General features: G+C 37.9%; 1 protein-coding gene across 2 annotated transcripts in view; it reads right to left on the bottom strand.

Moving 5' to 3' along the window:
• Positions 1-1,377: 1,377 nt before the first annotated feature.
• Positions 1,378-19,696, bottom strand: part of FUT9 (fucosyltransferase 9) — a 29,060-nt gene continuing 10,741 nt past the window's right edge. Inside the window, exons 1-2 of one of the 2 annotated variants that reach the window (XM_065731046.1) lie at positions 5,016-5,083; positions 1,378-2,477 (exon numbers count right to left, since the gene is read on the bottom strand). In XM_065731046.1, the coding sequence (XP_065587118.1) occupies positions 1,390-2,469 (1,080 nt within the window). In that variant the 5' untranslated portion in view covers positions 2,470-2,477; positions 5,016-5,083 and the 3' untranslated portion in view covers positions 1,378-1,389. Of the gene's footprint in view, positions 2,478-5,015; positions 5,084-19,696 lie in introns of those variants that run through there. The other variant, XM_065731044.1, reaches the window with a different exon arrangement.

The raw sequence follows: 19,696 nt of genomic DNA, 5'->3' as shown, positions 1-19,696 counted from the left end.
AATAGTAATAAGATCAAATAACAGACATTAAGAACAGATGTATTTTAAACAATCATGACAATCATCACATTTTTATATTTGCTATCAGAGCAAATTTAATACTTGAGAACTTCCCTTTGAAAGCATCTACTGTTCTTGAGATTGCTTTTGTTTGTACCTGTCACATAAAATATTTTCAAAAACCAAAACTCATTAGCTTAATGAGTTGAATGGTTAAATACTTCAGCATGGTAACTTATTTACTGATTTTCAGCATATTTCTTTCAGAAAAGAAACTTGCCACTCAGCAAGTCATCCATCACCATTAAAGTTCAACAGATCTTTACAGAAGTGGAGAGAAACACCACAATTATTAAAAAATATTATGAGAGAAATTTCTCAACAAGCTATTTCTAAACAATCACTACTACCATCTCTATTCAGTGCATGAGGCTGATGCAATCAAATACCTAAACTGAAATCTGTTTACTTCTGTTTCAGTATAATACCAATTAAAGCCCTGGTTCATGTAAACTGTACTTGAGACACAAGGAAATTTAAGGATACGCTACATATAAATGCACTCAAATGTTGGATGAATCAGGGCTTTTATCACTAAGATTGTTCATTTTCTCAATATCTCATTTCTCTATTCTTCAGATGGTAAGAACTGACGTATTGCTAAACAGGAGTTGTTTTTTGAGAGACTAATTTATTTATTTATTTGTTTGTTTGTTTATAAACAAAGAATGTCTGCTACTGTAATTCTTAAAAAAAAAAAAAAACCCACAAAAAACAACTATTTCTGTATTCTGGACCCTTAAAAAGGGTGTCATTTATCACAAAGAAATAATTCTAGATATTGAACTGTACCGTTTCTTTTTATTTTAGTTTTCTTAATTAAATGTTATATACATTTCAGACCAGCAGAACAAATTATGCTGTTAAAATTCTCTATGGCATTTAGAAGTCGTGTTTGCAGTTTGCAAACAGATTAAACTGAATAAAATATTGGTTTTTTTTGTTTTTTTTTAAAGAAAAAATTGTTTAAAATGTCAACTTTGTGTAAGACTGAGATATACTGCACATAAAATGTGTAAAATCTGGCTTAAAAATTATAGGAAAGAATCATATATTCTTCAGCGCACATAATTAATATGTACATTTTAATTTAAAACTGAGTATTGATGACTGCTGCTCATAATTTTTAAAATCACTTATGAAATATAAATAGGATAGCCAAGAGAGGATGGCTGATAAACCTTGATGTAAGGTTCTGTAAGGTTCATCATTCCTTCTTTTTTTCCTTATTCTTTTACTCTCCACTTAGACTAAAGATCCATCCAGCTTCTTAAAAAAAAATGTGTAAACACACACACACACGCGCGCGCGCACAAACACACACACAAATTAATTCCAAAACCATTTTTCTAAATTTCCAATTGACTTGTATTCCTGGTGTCTTTTCACATGATCACAAGCAAGACATGCATGTGATTCCCAGAATTTAGGAAGATGCACTGAGAAATCCTTCTTCCAGTTGAAGTAACCAAGGTACATCTTGTTATTTTTGTCAAGCATCAGAAGATATTCTGCCAGCTCTCTTGGGGATAGAAAATCTTCCACATGGATAAAAGAGTCTGCTGGAATGTAATTCTCGTAGTTTTCTCTAGAAGGGCCCAGTACAACTGGTACTGATCCAGCCAGAAGAGCATTGTAAAGTTTCTCAGTAATGTAATCTTTGTGGATTGAATTTTCAAATGAAAGGTAGAATTTGCAACTGGAGATAGTTGGAATTAAGTTTTTATCATTGACGTAGTCTCCAAAGGCTTGCCCGTAGGTATGGATTTCAATGTATTTGCTAAGCTCATTGTAATACTTGACTCGAGCATGCTCAGGGTTCCAGTTACTTACAACCCAACAAACCAAGTTTTCTTTACTTGGCACTTCATATGTAAAGGACCCTGTACCGACCATCATGGAGCCATACGGCACCTGAATATCTGAATCACGTCGGTAAGTCAGGGTTAGGTTAAAGAGGTGTTCAATGCCACTCTTTTGTGGAGTATGAGTTGGAGATTCCAAGTTCATCCAAATCCATTTCTGGAATGGTGGCCTGGCTTGCTGAGGTAAATTAGTCAGATCCCAGTTAATGTCTCTGTGATGAATGAGAACTGCATGGGACTTGTTATATAGTGAGCGGTCAATAGTCAGATGGCACCCGTGGATGTTGAACATCGTTTGGCAAGACGTTAGATCGAATGTCTGACCAAATGGCCAAAGCCAAACCAAAATAATAGTTTCATTAAAATAATCAGTTTTGGAAGAAAAGAAGCTCTTCATTTTCAAAACTGAGCTGGCTGATTCCACAGGACTAGAGATCCAGCTGCTTGTTGGTTTAATATAAATTAGTATAAATGCCATGAAACAACCAAGGACAATGAAGACAATCAAAAATGGCCGGAAAATTCCTTTAGATGTTGATGTCATAATTTGTTCTGAGGAAAAAGAGAGGAAGACAAAGAGAGAAAATAACATCAGGTTTTTCGATTACATATATATAATTTCCTCTTAAAGCAATCAGACATCAGACATCAAAATGGACAAACTTCAATATTACTGATCTATAACTTCAGAAACTTTTAAGTAAAAGGGATGTCCTACCCCTGTATGTAAGGGATGCCCTATCCCTGCATGTGCTCATAGTCATGCTGAATAGGGCTTTGATCAACAATTGTCCCTGTCCACAGCAGAGGGCTTGGAACAAGATGATTTTTAAAGGTTCCTTCAAACCCATATCATTCTATGATTCTGTGAATCTATTATTCAATAAATCTATGAGTTCTTGCACAACATTCATTGCAAAGTTTTGGATAATGCCATACTCATATTATCTTCTTCACATTAGAAGCTAACTGAGACAAATTTAAAGTAGAGTTTTAATCTTTGTCGTACTTGAAATATATATACACATATCTTAAGTGTTTTTGCTTAGAACTTAAGCCAAGAGTTTGAGATGCACAGAATTACCCTTTGACTCTTTCCTTGTATATGGGTAAGGGCTAATATGCTGCAGTTTTGGTCCACACATATTCGAGTGCATATAGAGGAATTAAAAAAGATGGTACTGGAACATTATTTCTTGGATCAATAAGGATATAAAAAAACTAGCTTGTGACTGATGAGTACATGGAGATGTAGTCTTTTATTTTTTTTCCCTAGGAGTCCTAAAACAGATAGGGAAAGAAAGCAGTAATACAGGTTCTCAGCTCCCCTGTTCCCATAGTAAGCCATATGTAGTCCCCATATAAAGAAAAAATGAACAATAAAATATCCTTAAAACTTTTAATTATGTCTATATGCCACAGTCCTGTGTTAATATTTAAGAAAAGTACAGGTACACTGCTTTGTGAAGCACCTTTTCTTTTTCTATAGGGAAAAAAAGAGTGAAAAGTTCATATATGTTCCTTTGTCCTCTCTCTCATTTTTTTTCCTGAGAGAACTGATAAATCTCTTTCCAGCACTTTTCTTCCATCTGCTTCCTGTGAAACCTGGCAGAGTTAGGGATTGCTTATGGCTAACTTCTACTCCTGAATGTAGCCCTAGAACACAAGTGTTCTAAAAATAAAACAGTTAACCATGTGAAAAGTGCTGTGACTTAAAAATGAAAAATGAATAGATGTCAGTTACCAAACAGAAGTGTACTGTATTTATTGGCCTACTATAAAAAGATAATTGTGCAGTGCATTTCAATTACTATAAAATTTGTCTGGCTTTCTTTTTCTACATATTTCTTATCACTTTCGATTTTTGTTATCTTCGCTAGTTAACACCACAAAAAAAAATTATTTTAAAAGTTCCACTCCTAAAATAGTTATAAAATATATACAATAAGAAAAAGAAATCAGTGACAGAAAGCAGAATTTCTTTTAAGTCAGCTCATCTCACATAACTTGTGAGATAAACACATTCAGCACAAAGACACAATAGAATGTGATTCAGAAGTCCATTAATGCAACATACATGTACTGCTTTGTGAGTGTAAAAGCTGATGTGTGAGTGTAGCAGCCCAGTACAACAAAAAGCATTTTCACATTCATTGTTGAGGAAGGGGACAAATAGGGAATGTCATACTGAGTTCTACACTAACACTGTATCTTGAGTTAAAAAATAATTTGCCACACTTTCCTCCTTACTTTGGAAAGTCAGATAGTCTTAATTCTGTTTTTACATATTGTGGTGAGTTAGCCTTGGCTGTCATTTGCCCCTGGCCCTCAGCTGCTCTCCCACTCTCTCTCCTCAGTAGGACAGGGCTGGGGGAGGCAGGAATTAAGATGGAAAGACTCACTGAGATAAAAGCAGGGAGATCACTTACCAGTCACTGTCATGGGCAAACTCACTTTAGGGAAAATGAATGTAATTTATTGCCAATTAAAATAGAATGAATAGTAAGGAACATACAAAAATTAAAACACTTCTTCCCCTTGGTGCCTTCTCCCAGGCTCATCTTCACTCCTTCATTCCCAATTCTTCTGCCTCCCCTCTAAGCAGTGCAGGAGGGGGTTGTGTTAAGTCCATAACAGCTCCCTGTGTCCCTCCTTCCTCCTCCCACTTTTTGCTTGTTCCAGCATATGCCATCTCCACTACTGGACCCAGCCATGCCTTGTAGTGGGGCAGTGGGAGCCGACTGGAACCAGCTGTCTGGCAATGGGACATCCTTGGCCTTTCTGCACAGAGGAGCCCAGCAGCCACCTGCCATCAATTGGACATCAGCACCCAGTACAATCATTTAAAATATCTGGGTGTGTTGAGTATGCCAACGTCTCAATACCCTTCTTTTGGACAGTGTTGAGCAAGTCCTCTATGCTTTTAGCAAAGTGATTTTGAAAGGAATAGAGGGGAAGAATTGCTGCGTCCATGTCCATTTAGTCTCATAAGTTCATGTTCTATTTGTGGTTCTGTAGATAAATCACATAGGCTTTCCTTCAGTTTATGTTGATTTTTGCTGGAAATACATCCACAGGGAAGTTTAGGACCTGGCCCGTGAGAACAGAAGTCTACTTTCCTGCTTTTCTATGATAAAGGCTGGAGCATGTTTTCTAAGGAATAAGGGATTTGGGTTGGACAGCTCAAAGAGATAAAACTTGAGTTAAAAACAAGGGGCTGAACCAATCTTCATGTGACTGTTCTCTTCTATTGAAACTAACACTCAGAATAGGTATATCTATTCACTTAAGAGGCAGTGTGAGTTGAGTTCAAGAATAGGTTGAGGAAGGTGTCTATTCACAGAAACCGATCCTTTTCTGGAGACTGAAATTGCTGGGAAATCAGAAAAGTGTGGTATTTGTGTAGGAAACCTTTGCACTGTAGTGTCAGTGTGAGAATAAACACTTGCTTCTGTACCCAGAAGGCCAATATTAGCACCTCGCACAACTAAACAAGTAAGTTTACTTATTCTGTCTTTTCTACATGTATTCTCTCATTGCATTGGTGCCCTCTGTACTCAAGTGCCCCCTACTGATCTGGGATCATGGTTCTTAGGTTTTATCTTTCACTGAAACAGTAGCATACAGCCAGGATACTACTGCTTTAGTTTTCTGAACAGTTTACTGTTTTAATTTTGGGTTCAGAAAACTAACTACTCATTATGCAGACTCATACATCCATTAGGAGGTACATACATGTTGCTGGCATGCTTCACTTTGAAGTTGCTGCTAATGGGATAGTGGAAAACTGCTGTGAAAGCAAGAAACATTAAAACATGGAATGAGAGGCTTGCAAGGAAGCAGAAGAGAGAATACCTCTAGAAATACTATTTGCCTATACACAAAGGAGCTGACAAGATTTTGTGGTGATTCCAGCAATGACTATTATGATGTACACAGGGAATAGCAGTCATTTTTCAGAATGAAGTACTAACCTCAGAAGCAATAACTTTTGTCCTCTGTCAAGCAGACTGCCTTCATGGCTTTTGGGACTCTTAGTCCTAAACACAGGCAGCAGCACAGTGAACGCATGTGGCAAACACCTGTCAACAAATTGTATTTTCTTGAGAAGTAGCTTGTCTGTAATGCTAGGATATATAGGTTGGTTCTTTGCTTCATATGCCCACTAAAATTTGTGGAAGATTTTTTTTCACAGTGTTCTTCAAAATGCGTATCCATATTGAACATTTTTGTCTTCCCTTTTGTGCCCAAGGTAGCTGCTGATCTCTTGCTATGTTTCTCTCTCACTATAAAGGTGACAGACGCTACAGAGACATTCATTGCAACACATCCAGCCAAGTAACCTTAGCTCACCCTTCCTCTTCATGGCTTTCTTTCTACCACAGAAGCACACACTTCCTTTTTGCAGATCCCCTCCCCCATCAATTTCTGTCACGGCAGCCTCTAAAAAGAAAACTTGTCAAAGAAATGTGTTTACTGAGATTATTGCCAACTGGAAGAATTCGGTATCTTTGATAGTTTCATTATAAACTACATTTCTGTGTGCTGTGGCATAGCAAGGATCTTCTAGGTGCTTTTTTTCCTATTTGAAAATATAGTAGTACTTAATTAGTGCAAGACAATTTTCCTCAGTACAAAACTTAGCAAGGCTTCCTTTTAAGTGCAAACTTTGGCATTCCATCACCAAGCAACTCCATGTAGTAGCAACACAACCACAGAGATAGTGGCAGGGTACAAACAGCATTAACCCTAAGTGCACCAGGCAAGGCTTGCAACATACATCTGTTGTATGAATGCATAATGTTCACAAAAATATAAAATGCAATTCTATAGGGCCTATTTTATCATGTCTATTTTGCAGTGAGGATTTAATTTTTCCAGGAGGGGGTAGATATTGTTTATTTTATTTTTTTTCAGATTATGCTAACTATAGGAGGGAGAAAAAAGTTAACATTTCTGGTCAGTTATATCAATGACTGTTTTCCTGGCATATCTTTACATCACCTTCACTGGTATATCCTCAAAGTTTTGCCAGTAGCCCAAAATACGTGACTACTTGAAGAGGTATAACTGTCATTGCTTTCCTAGCACTGAGATATTCCAAAGGATTAGCAGCAAGGTCAGTCCTATGATGTTTCGATCCAAAAAAGCTGGCCTCTGTGTCCATGAAAAAACCACTGACTGTCAGCACAGGCAGCCACTGCAAATCTCCTAAATGATCTGAAATGGCTTTCTGGAGGATTTGAAGATGTGTGGGAATGAATTGTTTCCAAGAGTGCAAAGAGACTCTAAGGACAATATTTTAAAATTAAGCTGGAATAAAGGGACAGTGTTATTTCTGAAATTACGGACACTGAATTATGAGCAAAGATCACTTGTTACTTCTCTTGCCTTACTCAGAATTCTGAAATGTTCAGGGCTAATTTTTATCAGCACCCTGTCTCGGGAGAGCTCGAGAAGAAATACTTTAAAATCACAAGATGTCCTTGGAGGATCACTCTTGGGATCAGACTGAGCATCTGTGGCACAGGAGATTTATCAAAAGTGAGAAGCAGAAGGACGCTGAGGCAAACAGAGGTGACATAGGCCCTTCTAGCAGCAGATAGTATATATGGAGATACTCTGGAAATATTAAAAGGACATTTGAATGTAGTGGGAACTGACGAGAATCACATGGAAACAACTGTTGTTGGAAACAACACTCCTTTGAAATTGCTGTACCTGTCCTTTGGCATGTTGTACCAGTCCCAGCCACAGCATATCTACATTTATGCAAAGAGCAGTGTCTTCGCAGACCTCACTTCCAGGTAGCTGGAATTTTTCACCTGCAGTATAAAATGAAACTTAATGCCTTGGGATAGTATGAGTGTAATTTCATATCTCCAAGTGCCCCAAGCTGCTTTTGCTTCAGTTCTCTGAGACTGAAGAATGCTTCTTTTTGATGGAATTAACTCATTCTGCTCCCAGTTATACCTCCTTTTTCACAACTGAAATGGTAGATATTTTCCTTACTACCTAAACCTGGCGTGCTACCATGCCTTTCCATGCATGTCCTGCAGATTTCTTAAAGCAGCCTAATATGAAAAGACTCAACTGAGCTGCATACAGTTAAAGGCTTTTTGACTGCGCTGAATGAACTGCTAATCTCAGGTTGAGTATTTTCATTCTATTGTCTGCAGCATTCTTTCTCCTCCCCTCTCCACTTCCTTTCTTTTGAAGTTACTTGTTCAGTTCCTCAGATTCCAGTTCTGTGTGTTTACACTTTGAGAACAATGTAGAATGGTTCTATTCAACAGGGGCGTTTTTTGTTATGAGCAGCTTAAAAAAAATGATCTAAGAACTTGACAGACTAGTTTAGGGATGGTGCTGAAGCTGTCACTGGAGAATGCCAAGAACAGGTTAGACGTGCATCATTCAGCAGTGAGATTGGACTCTGCCCTCAGGTTCTGTGGCTGGGCTAGATGACCGCCCTTTATTCCTTCCAGCTCAGTGATGATATTAAACACGGATTGTTGTAAAATGTACTAATGATAACACAACTTGGTAACCTACAACTGCAGAAAATTGCTGAATAAACTGAGTAAAAAATCTTCCATCTTGAAGCTTTTCTTGCAGTCTGTGGAAGAGCGATACTTGTCACACTGAAAAAGTAAAAGGAACTGAAAAACTGCATGGAGAACAGAAAATTAATCCCCACTTTTAAAGGCAAAACATAAAGCTTCTTGTCAGATGCTGGCTGGTGTACTGCTGCTATTTTGCAAATCTCTGAATCTTTTTGTCTCACCCCTGGTACAAGAAAGACACGTATCTCTTCAGAAGAGTCTAGCAGAAGGCTACAAAGACGATGAAGGGCCTGGAACACCTCTCTATGAGGAAGACCTGAGTCTATTCAGCCTTGAAAAAAGAAGACTCAGAGGGGATCTGATCCATGTCTGTGAATATCTAAGGTGCTGGAGGCAAAAGGATGAGGCTGGACTCTTCTCAGCAGTGTGTGGCAATAGGATGAGGGGGAATGGCCACAAACTGAAGCATAGGAAGTTCCGCACAAATGTGCATGGGAACTTCACAGTGCAGTGAGGGAGCACTGGCACAGCTGCACAGAGAGGTGGTGGAGTCTCCTCTGGAGACATTCAGGACCCGCCTGGACGCCTACCTGTGCAACCTGGGATAGGGAGCTGCTTTGGCAGGGGGCTGGACTTGATAACCTCTACTGGTCCCTTCTAACCCCTACAGTTCTGTGATTCTATGATTCTGTGATCCCCTTTGGCCTTGGTGAGAAATAGCCAACCCTCAGCTCCATTTTCCAAGTTGCTGCTCAGTGCACAGTGTGATGCAATGGCTCTGCAGCCTCCAGCCTTCCCGATTGCCATCCATCCTCTCCTCCTCCCAGCAATGCTCACAGGCTGTCACTCCACAGCTGGTGAGGCACCAGTTCAGAGGCTCCTTTCTGCAATGTGGCTGTACAGCAAAAAGCATCAGCCAGCCATGCAGGGTCTTTTAACAGGGGAATGGCTGTAGCACTGCTGTTTGTATGAGTGTAACTCTCCTTCAATCCCCTACTGCCTCATATTAAAAATGAAAATAAATAATAATAAAAAAGAATTACCTGAATATCCTATCTGCAAGAGATATTTTCCAGCCAAATACATCATTAGTATCAGAACCTCACTTCACACTGTAGATATATCACTTTCTTCTCATGAACCCTAAGGTCTGACTTGGAATATAAGACTACAGTTGGTTCCCTTGCTGGCACAACTGGAAGATTTGTTCATGGAAAGCTTTACTAAACTTTAGCAGCATTGACAGACTTGATAACATGCAGAGACAGGTCCACAGTGACATGCCCACATCAAAGCTAATTTACAACTAATACCATTCCCTGAAGTTGGTGGCTTTCCATACCGTGCTGGTCACAGAAAAGGATGTTCTCCACCAGCTTTATCTACCTATTGAGGAAAGCACCTTATCTTCCTGAAGATAAAACTCATCCTATCTATACATCACAATCCAGTCTTCTTTCAAAAGCAGTGAAAATGCTCTGCATCAAATGAAGCTGTACAAAGAAAAGCAGCTCCTGAAGTAGGTAAGGTGGTTTCTTTCAATGTTCTTTGGGAACAGCAAACTGCTGTTCTCTCCGACTATGTCAGAACTGAGGAAAGAGCTGTTCAGAAGCTTTGTGGCTGGCTTGTAGAACTGCACCCAGAGAACACATCTGAACAAGCTTTGCATTCGTGATGGCTACCAGCCCACCAGGAAGCCCTAGTTTACTCCCTGTAGCTATGAAAATGGTATCAGTTAAGCCCAACAGAAATGGGGCATAAAGCAGCAAAAGAAGAATCCTAGGTTATGCTGTGCACGTATGCTAAACTCCACATCCTAGCATCACAGTTACATCTAGCTGATTTCCTAGTATACAGTTCCCTAGTATAATGGAAAAATTATACATATTTTTATTGGCGAAGCAAACAAAGCAGAGTCAGTAAAGAGTGAAAGATGCCTGCTTAAAATAGTGAACACTTATTAGGGGGCATTACTTATGCGGCAAAGAGAGGCTTTTGGAGCTCTAAGCACCAGCTGTTCGTGTAGATACAATTAGAGGCTGCACTCACGTTGTTGAATCTTTCTGCATAGGCAAGCTTGAATATTTTAATTGGGATTTAATGCTGCTCTTTTTGTAGATACAACTGCATAGATTTGGAGGATTCTGCCAGTGGCAGCATAACTCTTGAGACAATTCTGTTGTCTAGAAAGAAAGCTTGAGAAGCCTCTAAAACATCACATGAAATCCTCATAAGTTGGTTTCTTCTTAACAATTCAGTTCTCTGTCTGCTGAGCACCTTTTCTTGAGAAACTCACTATATCTCTGGGTTCAGGATCTGTACTGATGTCACCGTTTTCTTAGGATGCAAGTCAATGGTCTTGATTTAATTTACAAAGCCTAAACTGCTATGGGTGCTACTTGCCAGAAAGACACCTACAGAGTAAAGGGAGAAACTGAAGTGCTCACATCCATTGTAAACACCTGAAAGGGAGAATAGCATCTACTTGGATAGTCAAAAGGAAAATGGAGAAGAGAGCTGTGGATTTCTAAGATTTTTTTTTCTTTTTTAATATCTTCATATGCTTTGCAAGTAAGACTTCTTTTTGCCCTTCAAAGGGTGAAAGGACAGCTATTCTTTTAGAAATATATCCAACTAAAGTGAATTTCTTGGCTATTCTGAATAAAGAAATAAGTAAGTGTTGGTCAACAAGACTCACAATGGCCTAGAGTCCTTATCCAAGTTCTGCAACTTGAAAAGAGCACCACAATGCACTTGTTTTCTGAAAAGACAATGCATTACTCAAAGCTTCATGTAAAGGTCTGTGTATATAAAATACAAATCCTTAATATCTTCAGGTACTGTGCCAAAAACAATCACTGCTTATTTTCCATCTGAGAAAAATACACTTCAGCTAAGTGAGAACTCATAAGTGCAATTATCTTAGCACAAAATTGATGGACAATTGGAAAACCAGAGGAATAGCAACAATCACTGCCCCCTTGCACACCAACAATTATGTTTTCAAGGTGACTTGTATTGGTGAAGTATTAAATATTTTAAAGTAGGACCCTGGTAGATGTGAGATAGAAGGTAATCGTAAAAACAGAACTCTTAAATAAAATAGTTTGCAGCAAACAAGTTACTAAGTTGCTATGAATACTAGCCAGGTTTGGCAATTTAAAAAATTAAAAAAGGAAATTTTAAGAGATGAATCCAAATGACTTCCTACTCTGACAGAGAAAGAAAGAGGAAGACCCACAAATTAAATTAAAAGTTGCTCATAAGAAGTTTATAAGTTTAAGATCATACGTAAATGTACACACACATAAACAGAAATAAAAATATAATCCTCCAAAATCTAAACAGTAGAACTCTAAACAGTAAGAATGAAAACATTTTAAATAGAATTATTTTAGATAGTATATATTGGAAAAATGATTGATACAGTATATATTGCATAACCAGCAAAATTAGCAAGACCAAACCTCTCAAACTGCATATTTCTCTTGTAAACAAGATCTCAGTTGAGAGAAACCAGTGGTTAATTTCTTGGAGTGTGTCTTTGTGTGTACAACAAAAGGAAGAGCGGCGAGCTGGAACTACTAGTCTAACAAGCTGAGAAATACAAAGCTTAACAAAAAGTCACTGAAAAGACATTTTATATAGGAAAGAAAAAAGTAATTCTTCAGTCAAGAAATGGCAAATACGTAAGAGGAATGAATGGAAGGAATTACACTCTGGAAAAAATCCCACAGCAGTTACAAACACCTACATGTTCTAAGATGATGTTTACTTGTTACTACTTACTGTCCAGGTGAACAGATGGACAGATGGCTCTGAGAGCAACTCTCAAGCTAGGAGTATAGGAAGGAAGAATATTCTGCACTGGATGTTGACAGTAAATTATACAAAACAGATTGATAGCACAGAGCTCATGCTTAATTTGGAAAGACTCAAGAAACTTGCAATGGAACTTGCTATTTCCTTGCTTATTTTCTTCCTTTTATTCCTGTTGAAAAAACAAGTATCTGCAGTATAAGTTAAAGCAGTCCATTCTGGTGCTCAGTTACTGAATTTTACTGTCATACATTATTCTATTGTTAATAGAGCCAAAAATTCCATAATGAATTCATATTCTTTTTACCACTACAGTAGTGAGTTAATATAAAATTATTTACTGTATCTTGAAAATAGAATTTGCTAGGCAATCTTTTTACCATCTTAAAGTTTGTAGCCCATACTTTTTCTCTGCTACAACCCTGCTGTACATATTAGAAAGCAGCACTTAAGCAGGGGAAAGAAAAAGGTCTCATTTGTTTCTGATACGTGTGGAAGCCTTTATATAGTTGTCTTGCTCAGAAAGCAGCTTTTTAAAGACAGTTAACTGGGATTTCTTGGAGGATATACAAGGAGAAAGAAAGAAAGAAGTAATGGAAAAAAAATGGAAAAAGGAAAAAAAAAAGGAGCTAGGTATGAGGACAGCAGCGCTCTGCTTAATTATCTTATCCTTCTTATTTAAAGATGCTGATGTAAAGAAAAATGATGGCAAGCAGTTGCCTTTACAAACAATCTGCGGCTCCCTGTAGTTAGCACAGCAAAGCAAGGGTAAGACTAATTTCATGACAAGGATTATAAGAAGAACCTAACCCCATGCTTGGTTAGTCTACTCCCAGTCCTAAGGAGCCCCAGAACAGAAACAGGCATTTCTAATAGGGCTCAGGGGATACACTGGTGTCTGACTTTGAAAATGCAACCCTGAAAGCCTCTGTTCATTTGTTTCTTAATGCTAGTCATGCTTGAAGTCCCCCTGGCTCTCTGCCTTTCAGCCTCCTGTACTGTCAGCAGCCTGGTGCCAGCACATGCCCAGGAGGGGCTCATGCTTCATAGGGATGGGGACAGTCACATCGATAAAACAGCTATTTTCCTAGCTCTCAGCCCTGAGAAGGACTTCGTGGCTGCAGACTGCATTTCAAATGCAGTGGTAGCAGCTGTATTTGCTTCTCTGTTTCTAAAGGAACAGGCATAGGGTGAAATCCCTTTATGAAGCATTTGAAGCTACAGTCTTGGATGAGAGATACAAATCCTACTTGAGTCTGAAATGATTTAGACCTAGATATTTCTCTTGCCTTAAAAATTTCCTAGCTCCTCAACTGCAGTGGCAGTTGATTTTAAAATGTGTGAAAAGCTTTACGATTAGGTGGAAAGAATCCTTTCCTCCCTATTGGTGCCCTAGCTGCTAATCCAAACACTACTCTTTTCCCTTGACCTCTTTCTGTCTCTTGCCTATTGACTCCCTAATGATTTATGCCCAGGGCGCATCTGCAGCAGTAGAGCGTGGAGTCTGCCTCCTTCCCTGTGCAGTTGCAGTTTTATAATGGGGAATACTGTAGGGGGGTGGCAGAGGTGGTTGAAGCTCCTCTATTGGAAAGATCACAAAAAAAAAAGACTGTATCCTGAACATTCTAAATTATTTTTACCATTCTCCTCTGGCTAGGTTTAAAAGGTTTAACGCCCTAATTTCTTCATACAGGAGAGGTGTTATCTGTCTGAAGAGAAGACTCCAAGCTGTAAAACCCAAGGAGGAGAACCCATTTCTGAAGAGCACCAGATGTGCCTTGGTGAGGGATGGAGGAAGGCACATCCTAGTCCTGTTCTGGGCAGCCTCTTCCATTGCTTGTCCTGTGTGTCACCATACTCAGAGGCCTAGGTAAATTCTTTCAGTAAGTGAGCATCCCAGACGTACTAAGGAAGCTTTTGAGATCCTATCCCCAGGCTGACACTTAACAGCCAGCCATGCTAATGATGGCTTTGAGTGCAGTGCAGGCTTTGGTCTGTGAGGTCAGATACAGGCTAGACATCAGACAAAACAAAGATTAAATTACCATGAAGTCTCCCTCCCAGACAAATTAAATGGAAGTAAATAGGATTCTTATATTGTAATCTTTCACATGAGAGTGAAATCAAAAGCAATAAAAATGGTATTAAGAAATATTGGTATTAGTGTCCAGCATGCGAATAGGATGAAGGATGGTACAGTTTTGGCATGGCAATTAGAGCCTGTTGATGCCCTAACAAGCATCTCACATAGGACAGAGGACAAGGAGAACTTCCTGGCTCATCCATCACTTTAACTTTAGTTCAGTTAAGTGAAATTAAATTTGGGTTTACCTAAGACTTAATTGCTTTCTATCTCATCTTTTACACTGTAGTATGAAATGTGATACTTCTCCTTCAAAAAATACTTCAAAATCTACAGATTAAAATCAAAAACAGTGCTGCTTTGGAAACAGCAATACTTCTGAAATACCTTAAATATTCTTTAGGGCTTTTATTAACACTAGACATTCTAATAAACATTCTAATCACACCACAGTTAGAAGACTATTACTGCAAATGCTTTAGTGGGAGTAGAGGAGGGGTGAAAATGAAGTCCAAGTAAGACAAAGTGATTAACATAATACCATAAAGTTTGTATATGTGACAATGATGATTTTAATTTACATCAAAACAGTTGCATCTGTGGGATAGAATATTTTCCTTCAAACAAATGTCACATGAAACTAGTCATAGCACATTAATTCAGATCAGATACCACTGGCATATATCATTGTTTCAGAGCTCTGAAAATGCTCTGATCTCCTTGACTGTAGTATGTTAGTAGAGGAAAATGAAAGGTATAATCAGGTTTAAGTCAACAACCTTTTGATCTGTACAATAAAAAATACAGAACTCTTTTCAGAACTAGAGTAGAAAATCTTTCAGCGAAGTTGCATTTCTTGAAACAAGAGGTATCAGAGATGAAATCTTGCTCGCAGGAACAATGGCAAGCCTTCTATTAATTTCAGAATGGGTAGGGTTTTGTTCTTTCAGTTGAATGCAGCAACATGTGAGAAGTGAGAACAAAAGAACAAAAGCTATTATTTTGTGAATGTAGTCAATTTAGAAATAAAAAAACCTACAGCAACTCAAGAGACAGCAAGGCCCTTATAAGTTATGCTTGGGGAACCTAAACTCTGGAGCAAATTATAAATAATCAACACTTCCCTATACAGACACACATTGTCTGTAACCTAAAATAATTAAATTGTGTATTCAACGCATATCTCTGTTTTCATAACTGCAATGCATTATAAATATACCCACATATATTCACCATTCGTATGGTATTTGTAGCATATTTATTAGATTCACATTTATTAGATTGTCTATAAAGAATATAAATTCTTCTTTATAGCCTATGTGTCCATGTCTTTACATCTGTGTATAAGTAAGTATATATGCATGCATGTCTGTTGATGAAATCATTGCCCAAACTGGTGGATGTAGGCAGAAACAGAGGATCTAATGAGATAAGTTGCTGCTTTGCAGTATGATACTGAGCAGGTGTGGATGGCAATGGAGTGACTACTACTGCCACATGGACACCTATCAGGGGGAGAAGTCAAGCACTGAATTCAGTGAGGCACCAAGCAGGGAGGGGATAGGTAGAAAGAGGAGAGGAAAAATGAAGATGGGGTTATTGTGTATAAGAAATAAAATCTTTCTCTTTTTTACGCCTTGACCATTTTATCAAGGAGGACATGAAAGAGAGCACTGTTCTCAAATAGTTCCCTTAGAAGGAGCAGCAGCAGCAGCAGGCTGAATCCTGCAATCCTGAAGATCGTTTACAGCATGAGACTTCTTTCATGTATCTCAAGATCTGAAGTTTCCTTTATGAGTTTGGAAAAAATACAGCAAGGATGATAAGGCAGTTGCTCGTACAAGAATGCCAGTATATGTGTCCAAGACATGCCAGCAGGGTGGATTTACTCAAGAATCGTTCCTAATAGGCAAACAAGTGTGTATCTAACGGGTAGCTAATGTGAATAGAAAGCCTTAAAGATACAGAATTCTTAAAATCAATTTTATTTTTCATTCATTCTCTGCCCATTTTTGCATTTTTCATGTCAGCAGTGACTATCAGCTTCATTTTAATTACTGGTGATTATCTTTCAGGTTTACTGCTCTTCCAGGTTTTGGATCACAAATATGATAAATACGACAACTGTTTACAACCAGCTATTTCTAGTGGACTGACTATAGCTGCTAATATGAAGGTCTGAGATTTTTTAAATAAAGTGAATGAAAACTTTTTCTAAGGACATTTTAGAATAAGCTCTGTAAATGTTCAGCAAAGGTTTTTTTTTTTCTCTCTCTCTCTTTTTTTTTTCCCTAGCGGATCTTCTGTTCATTTTATGAGTTGTTCTGTTCAGGTTCTTATGTCATGCCTGACACCTTAGCATCTGGCTTTGTTTCTTATTGTTACGGAACTGTGCTCTGCAATGCAAAAAGGGAAGGTTAAAGTGTAAGCAGGATATGTTTGAATCAACTATTCTGTGCTCATAGTGGTTCTTTTGTTCTATATGAGAACAAGAGAAGGATGACCTGAGTGCACACAGCTGCTTTACTTCCTTAACACTCCCCAGTCTAGGTGCCTGGCTAGGAAAGTGTACCTTTAGGAGAGCCCAGCTTTTGTGCAGCTTCAGTCTCTTACTGACAAGCTCCTATCATGGGATGTTAGCAAAAGAGAGGATTTCTTTTGCAGAACTCCTGTGGACTGATTTACTAGTATGTCTAAGACAGAACAAGGAAGACATTGTAGGAAAATTTATCAAGATAAGAGGAGATTTTCCAACTCCTACTTTGGTGTTCAGGATAATCAACAGGTGGCAGCTAATCTGTGCTATGTAGTAAATAAATACACCGTATGTAATATACTCAGTGAATTAATTTTGCTTCCTTTAAACTAGAACAACTAGAACAAAAAATACTAGTTTCAAATTATTAGAAGCTAGAAACATTCATAAGAAACCAGAGGTAAAAAGTATTTTTTCTTAGTCACTGCTACCTTATGTCAATCCTTTTGAGCATGCATTTAAAGTGAATTCATTATTTTATTTCTTGAATGGTGAAGGAGCGGCAGATACTGTTGCTGGTAGCAGCTGGCAGGAAGACATACACAGCCCGTTGTAAAAAGGAAGACTCTTTACCAAGTTTGAGAGCTATTTGAGGCTGTGGTGGGAGCTCTGGCCGTTTTGCGAGCCCTGTAGCTGAGAGCAGATAGGATTCATGTTGAAGGGTATATTTTCATTGTTTTGCTTCTGAATACACTCACAAAATTCTGGGGTAATTTTGAAACAAAGCTGCTGATTACTTCCCTTTTGAACAACTAAATCTGAAGAAGTGAACCAGCTAGTAATGAGAGACAGATAGGGAACCCTATGCATTTCAAAATTGCAGCATGGCTCCTGAGAAGATTTTACGCACACAAGCACAGCAACGAAGTCACAAGAATAATTAACCACGGTTGATTTTTTCTTTTTATTTTTTTTCCCATCTTAGCAGTAAAATGTGCCAAGACCTGGCACATTTGCCAAAGAATCAGAAATAACCTTGCACATCTATATGCCTAGAGATAGAGTAGCATACCTCACATATCTGTGAGCTCTGTCTATGACTGTAGCTTTGTAGCTCCTGGTGAGCTTTCAATGACATCTGTTACTAATACTCAATACAACAGGAGAAGTATATTTAGACATCAGAGAAGTGCTTTTAAAAATTGAGTTACTTTTTATTTTCAGAGGTATATCCAAGTGGAAAAGACTTTTTTCCAGATTCCAAATAATATATCTTTAAAACGGATTTTCAAGGAAATAAGTACTTGCGAAACATTTAGAAAAGTCCATACAGCTTAGAGGAAGTCTTCCTGCTTTAAGCTACTTTTCTGAATGCCAAGCACCCATTCATTCAATGCCCAATGTGTATGTATTTAAACAGAAAGTAAAAGATCTCTTAACAGAACTCATGTATGATTGACAAATATTGGAATTTGATTGTGCTTCTGTGTTATTTAAGATGATAACAAATGAAATGTGTGCATCTGGAAAAACTGGTTTCGGATAGATGACCTTTACTTGCTGATAAAAGTAAAATGAAATAAATTACATTTCAGCCACTCTGAAACTCCCCTATTATGCTGAACTAACTGTAAGTACTTCACCAGGAAGTTCTAATAGGTTCTCAAAGATTTTTTCTTTCTTTTTTTTTTTTTTTTTATTTTTACTTTTTTGAACAGAGAATAAAATATGATAATCTCCCAGGAGACTTCTGGAAAGATACTTTAAATTGTCATTTTGTGCAAGGAAGCAAGACGGAGTTCTACAGAGCTGAAGCATTGATAGTCTGATTGCTCTACCTAGATTTATTTTTCCACTGGGATTTTACATTACTGCTTTATTTAACTGCAATATATAAAGGAAATTACATAAAAGAGATAGTGTTGAGGCAAATGTAGCACGGGATTTAGGTTTGGAATATCTTGATTTACAAAACCAAAAAACAATAGAAATGTTTCCACTGTTACTATTGCTTAAAATACAGAAGGAAGAGTTTTATTTCTTTTACAAATTCCTGCACTATATAAGCTGTTGTTCTCTGTTAGTGTAGGACAAACAGATTTAGTGGACAGTTAACTGTAAACATGAAAAATAGACTTCCTACTCATAAAATGACTTTCTTGTTTTCATTGGACAAGGTGAATTAAATTCTCATTGTTTCTTACTTTCTCTCCATGCATTACTTCTGAAATGTTTTTGGATTTCAATGCACCGGGGTATAAACTATGCTTTTTTTCTTTGACGGTTCAAGGATACTTGATCACAAAATATTTAATAAATCATGAGGTTTTTTTTGAGCATTATCAGTGTGTAGAAAGAAAATCTTTTCCTGAGAACATCAATTTTGTTAACACACTCTCAAGGTTATTTTTCAGCAGATTGTGAACAAATTTTCGGGAAAGACCCTTGATTCTTTAACTTCAGCAATGCTTATCAGGGAGTGGTTTGAAAAATTTCAATTTTGCCCTGATAAAAGTGAGAACTTTTTCAGTATCATAAAAGACAAGAAATTGTTCTAGCTATCAGTACACAGTATCTTTAATCACTGGAGGATATCTCATCCTTTGTGAAATCTGAAGAACAGGTACACATTGTTGCATGATGCCAGGATGAGACATGACAACAGCATTACCTCCTGATCTGTACAACTGGAACACCTTCTAAAGAAACACAAGGGCAGAAAAAGTGCATCTCACCTTGTTGCAGACACAGCCTGAGGGAGATCTAGCTTCCATCAGGAGGCAGTCCAGCAACTGTAGCTGAGGCTGCAGACACCCAGAGGAGTACCTTG

This window comes from Cyrtonyx montezumae, unplaced genomic scaffold (genome assembly GCF_038088225.1).
Source record: "Cyrtonyx montezumae isolate F1298 unplaced genomic scaffold, pur_monq_1.0 scaffold_13, whole genome shotgun sequence".
Taxonomy (NCBI): Eukaryota; Metazoa; Chordata; class Aves; order Galliformes; family Odontophoridae; genus Cyrtonyx; species Cyrtonyx montezumae.
Note: the sequence above shows the minus strand (reverse complement) of the source record. Positions and strands in the feature narration are given on the sequence as shown.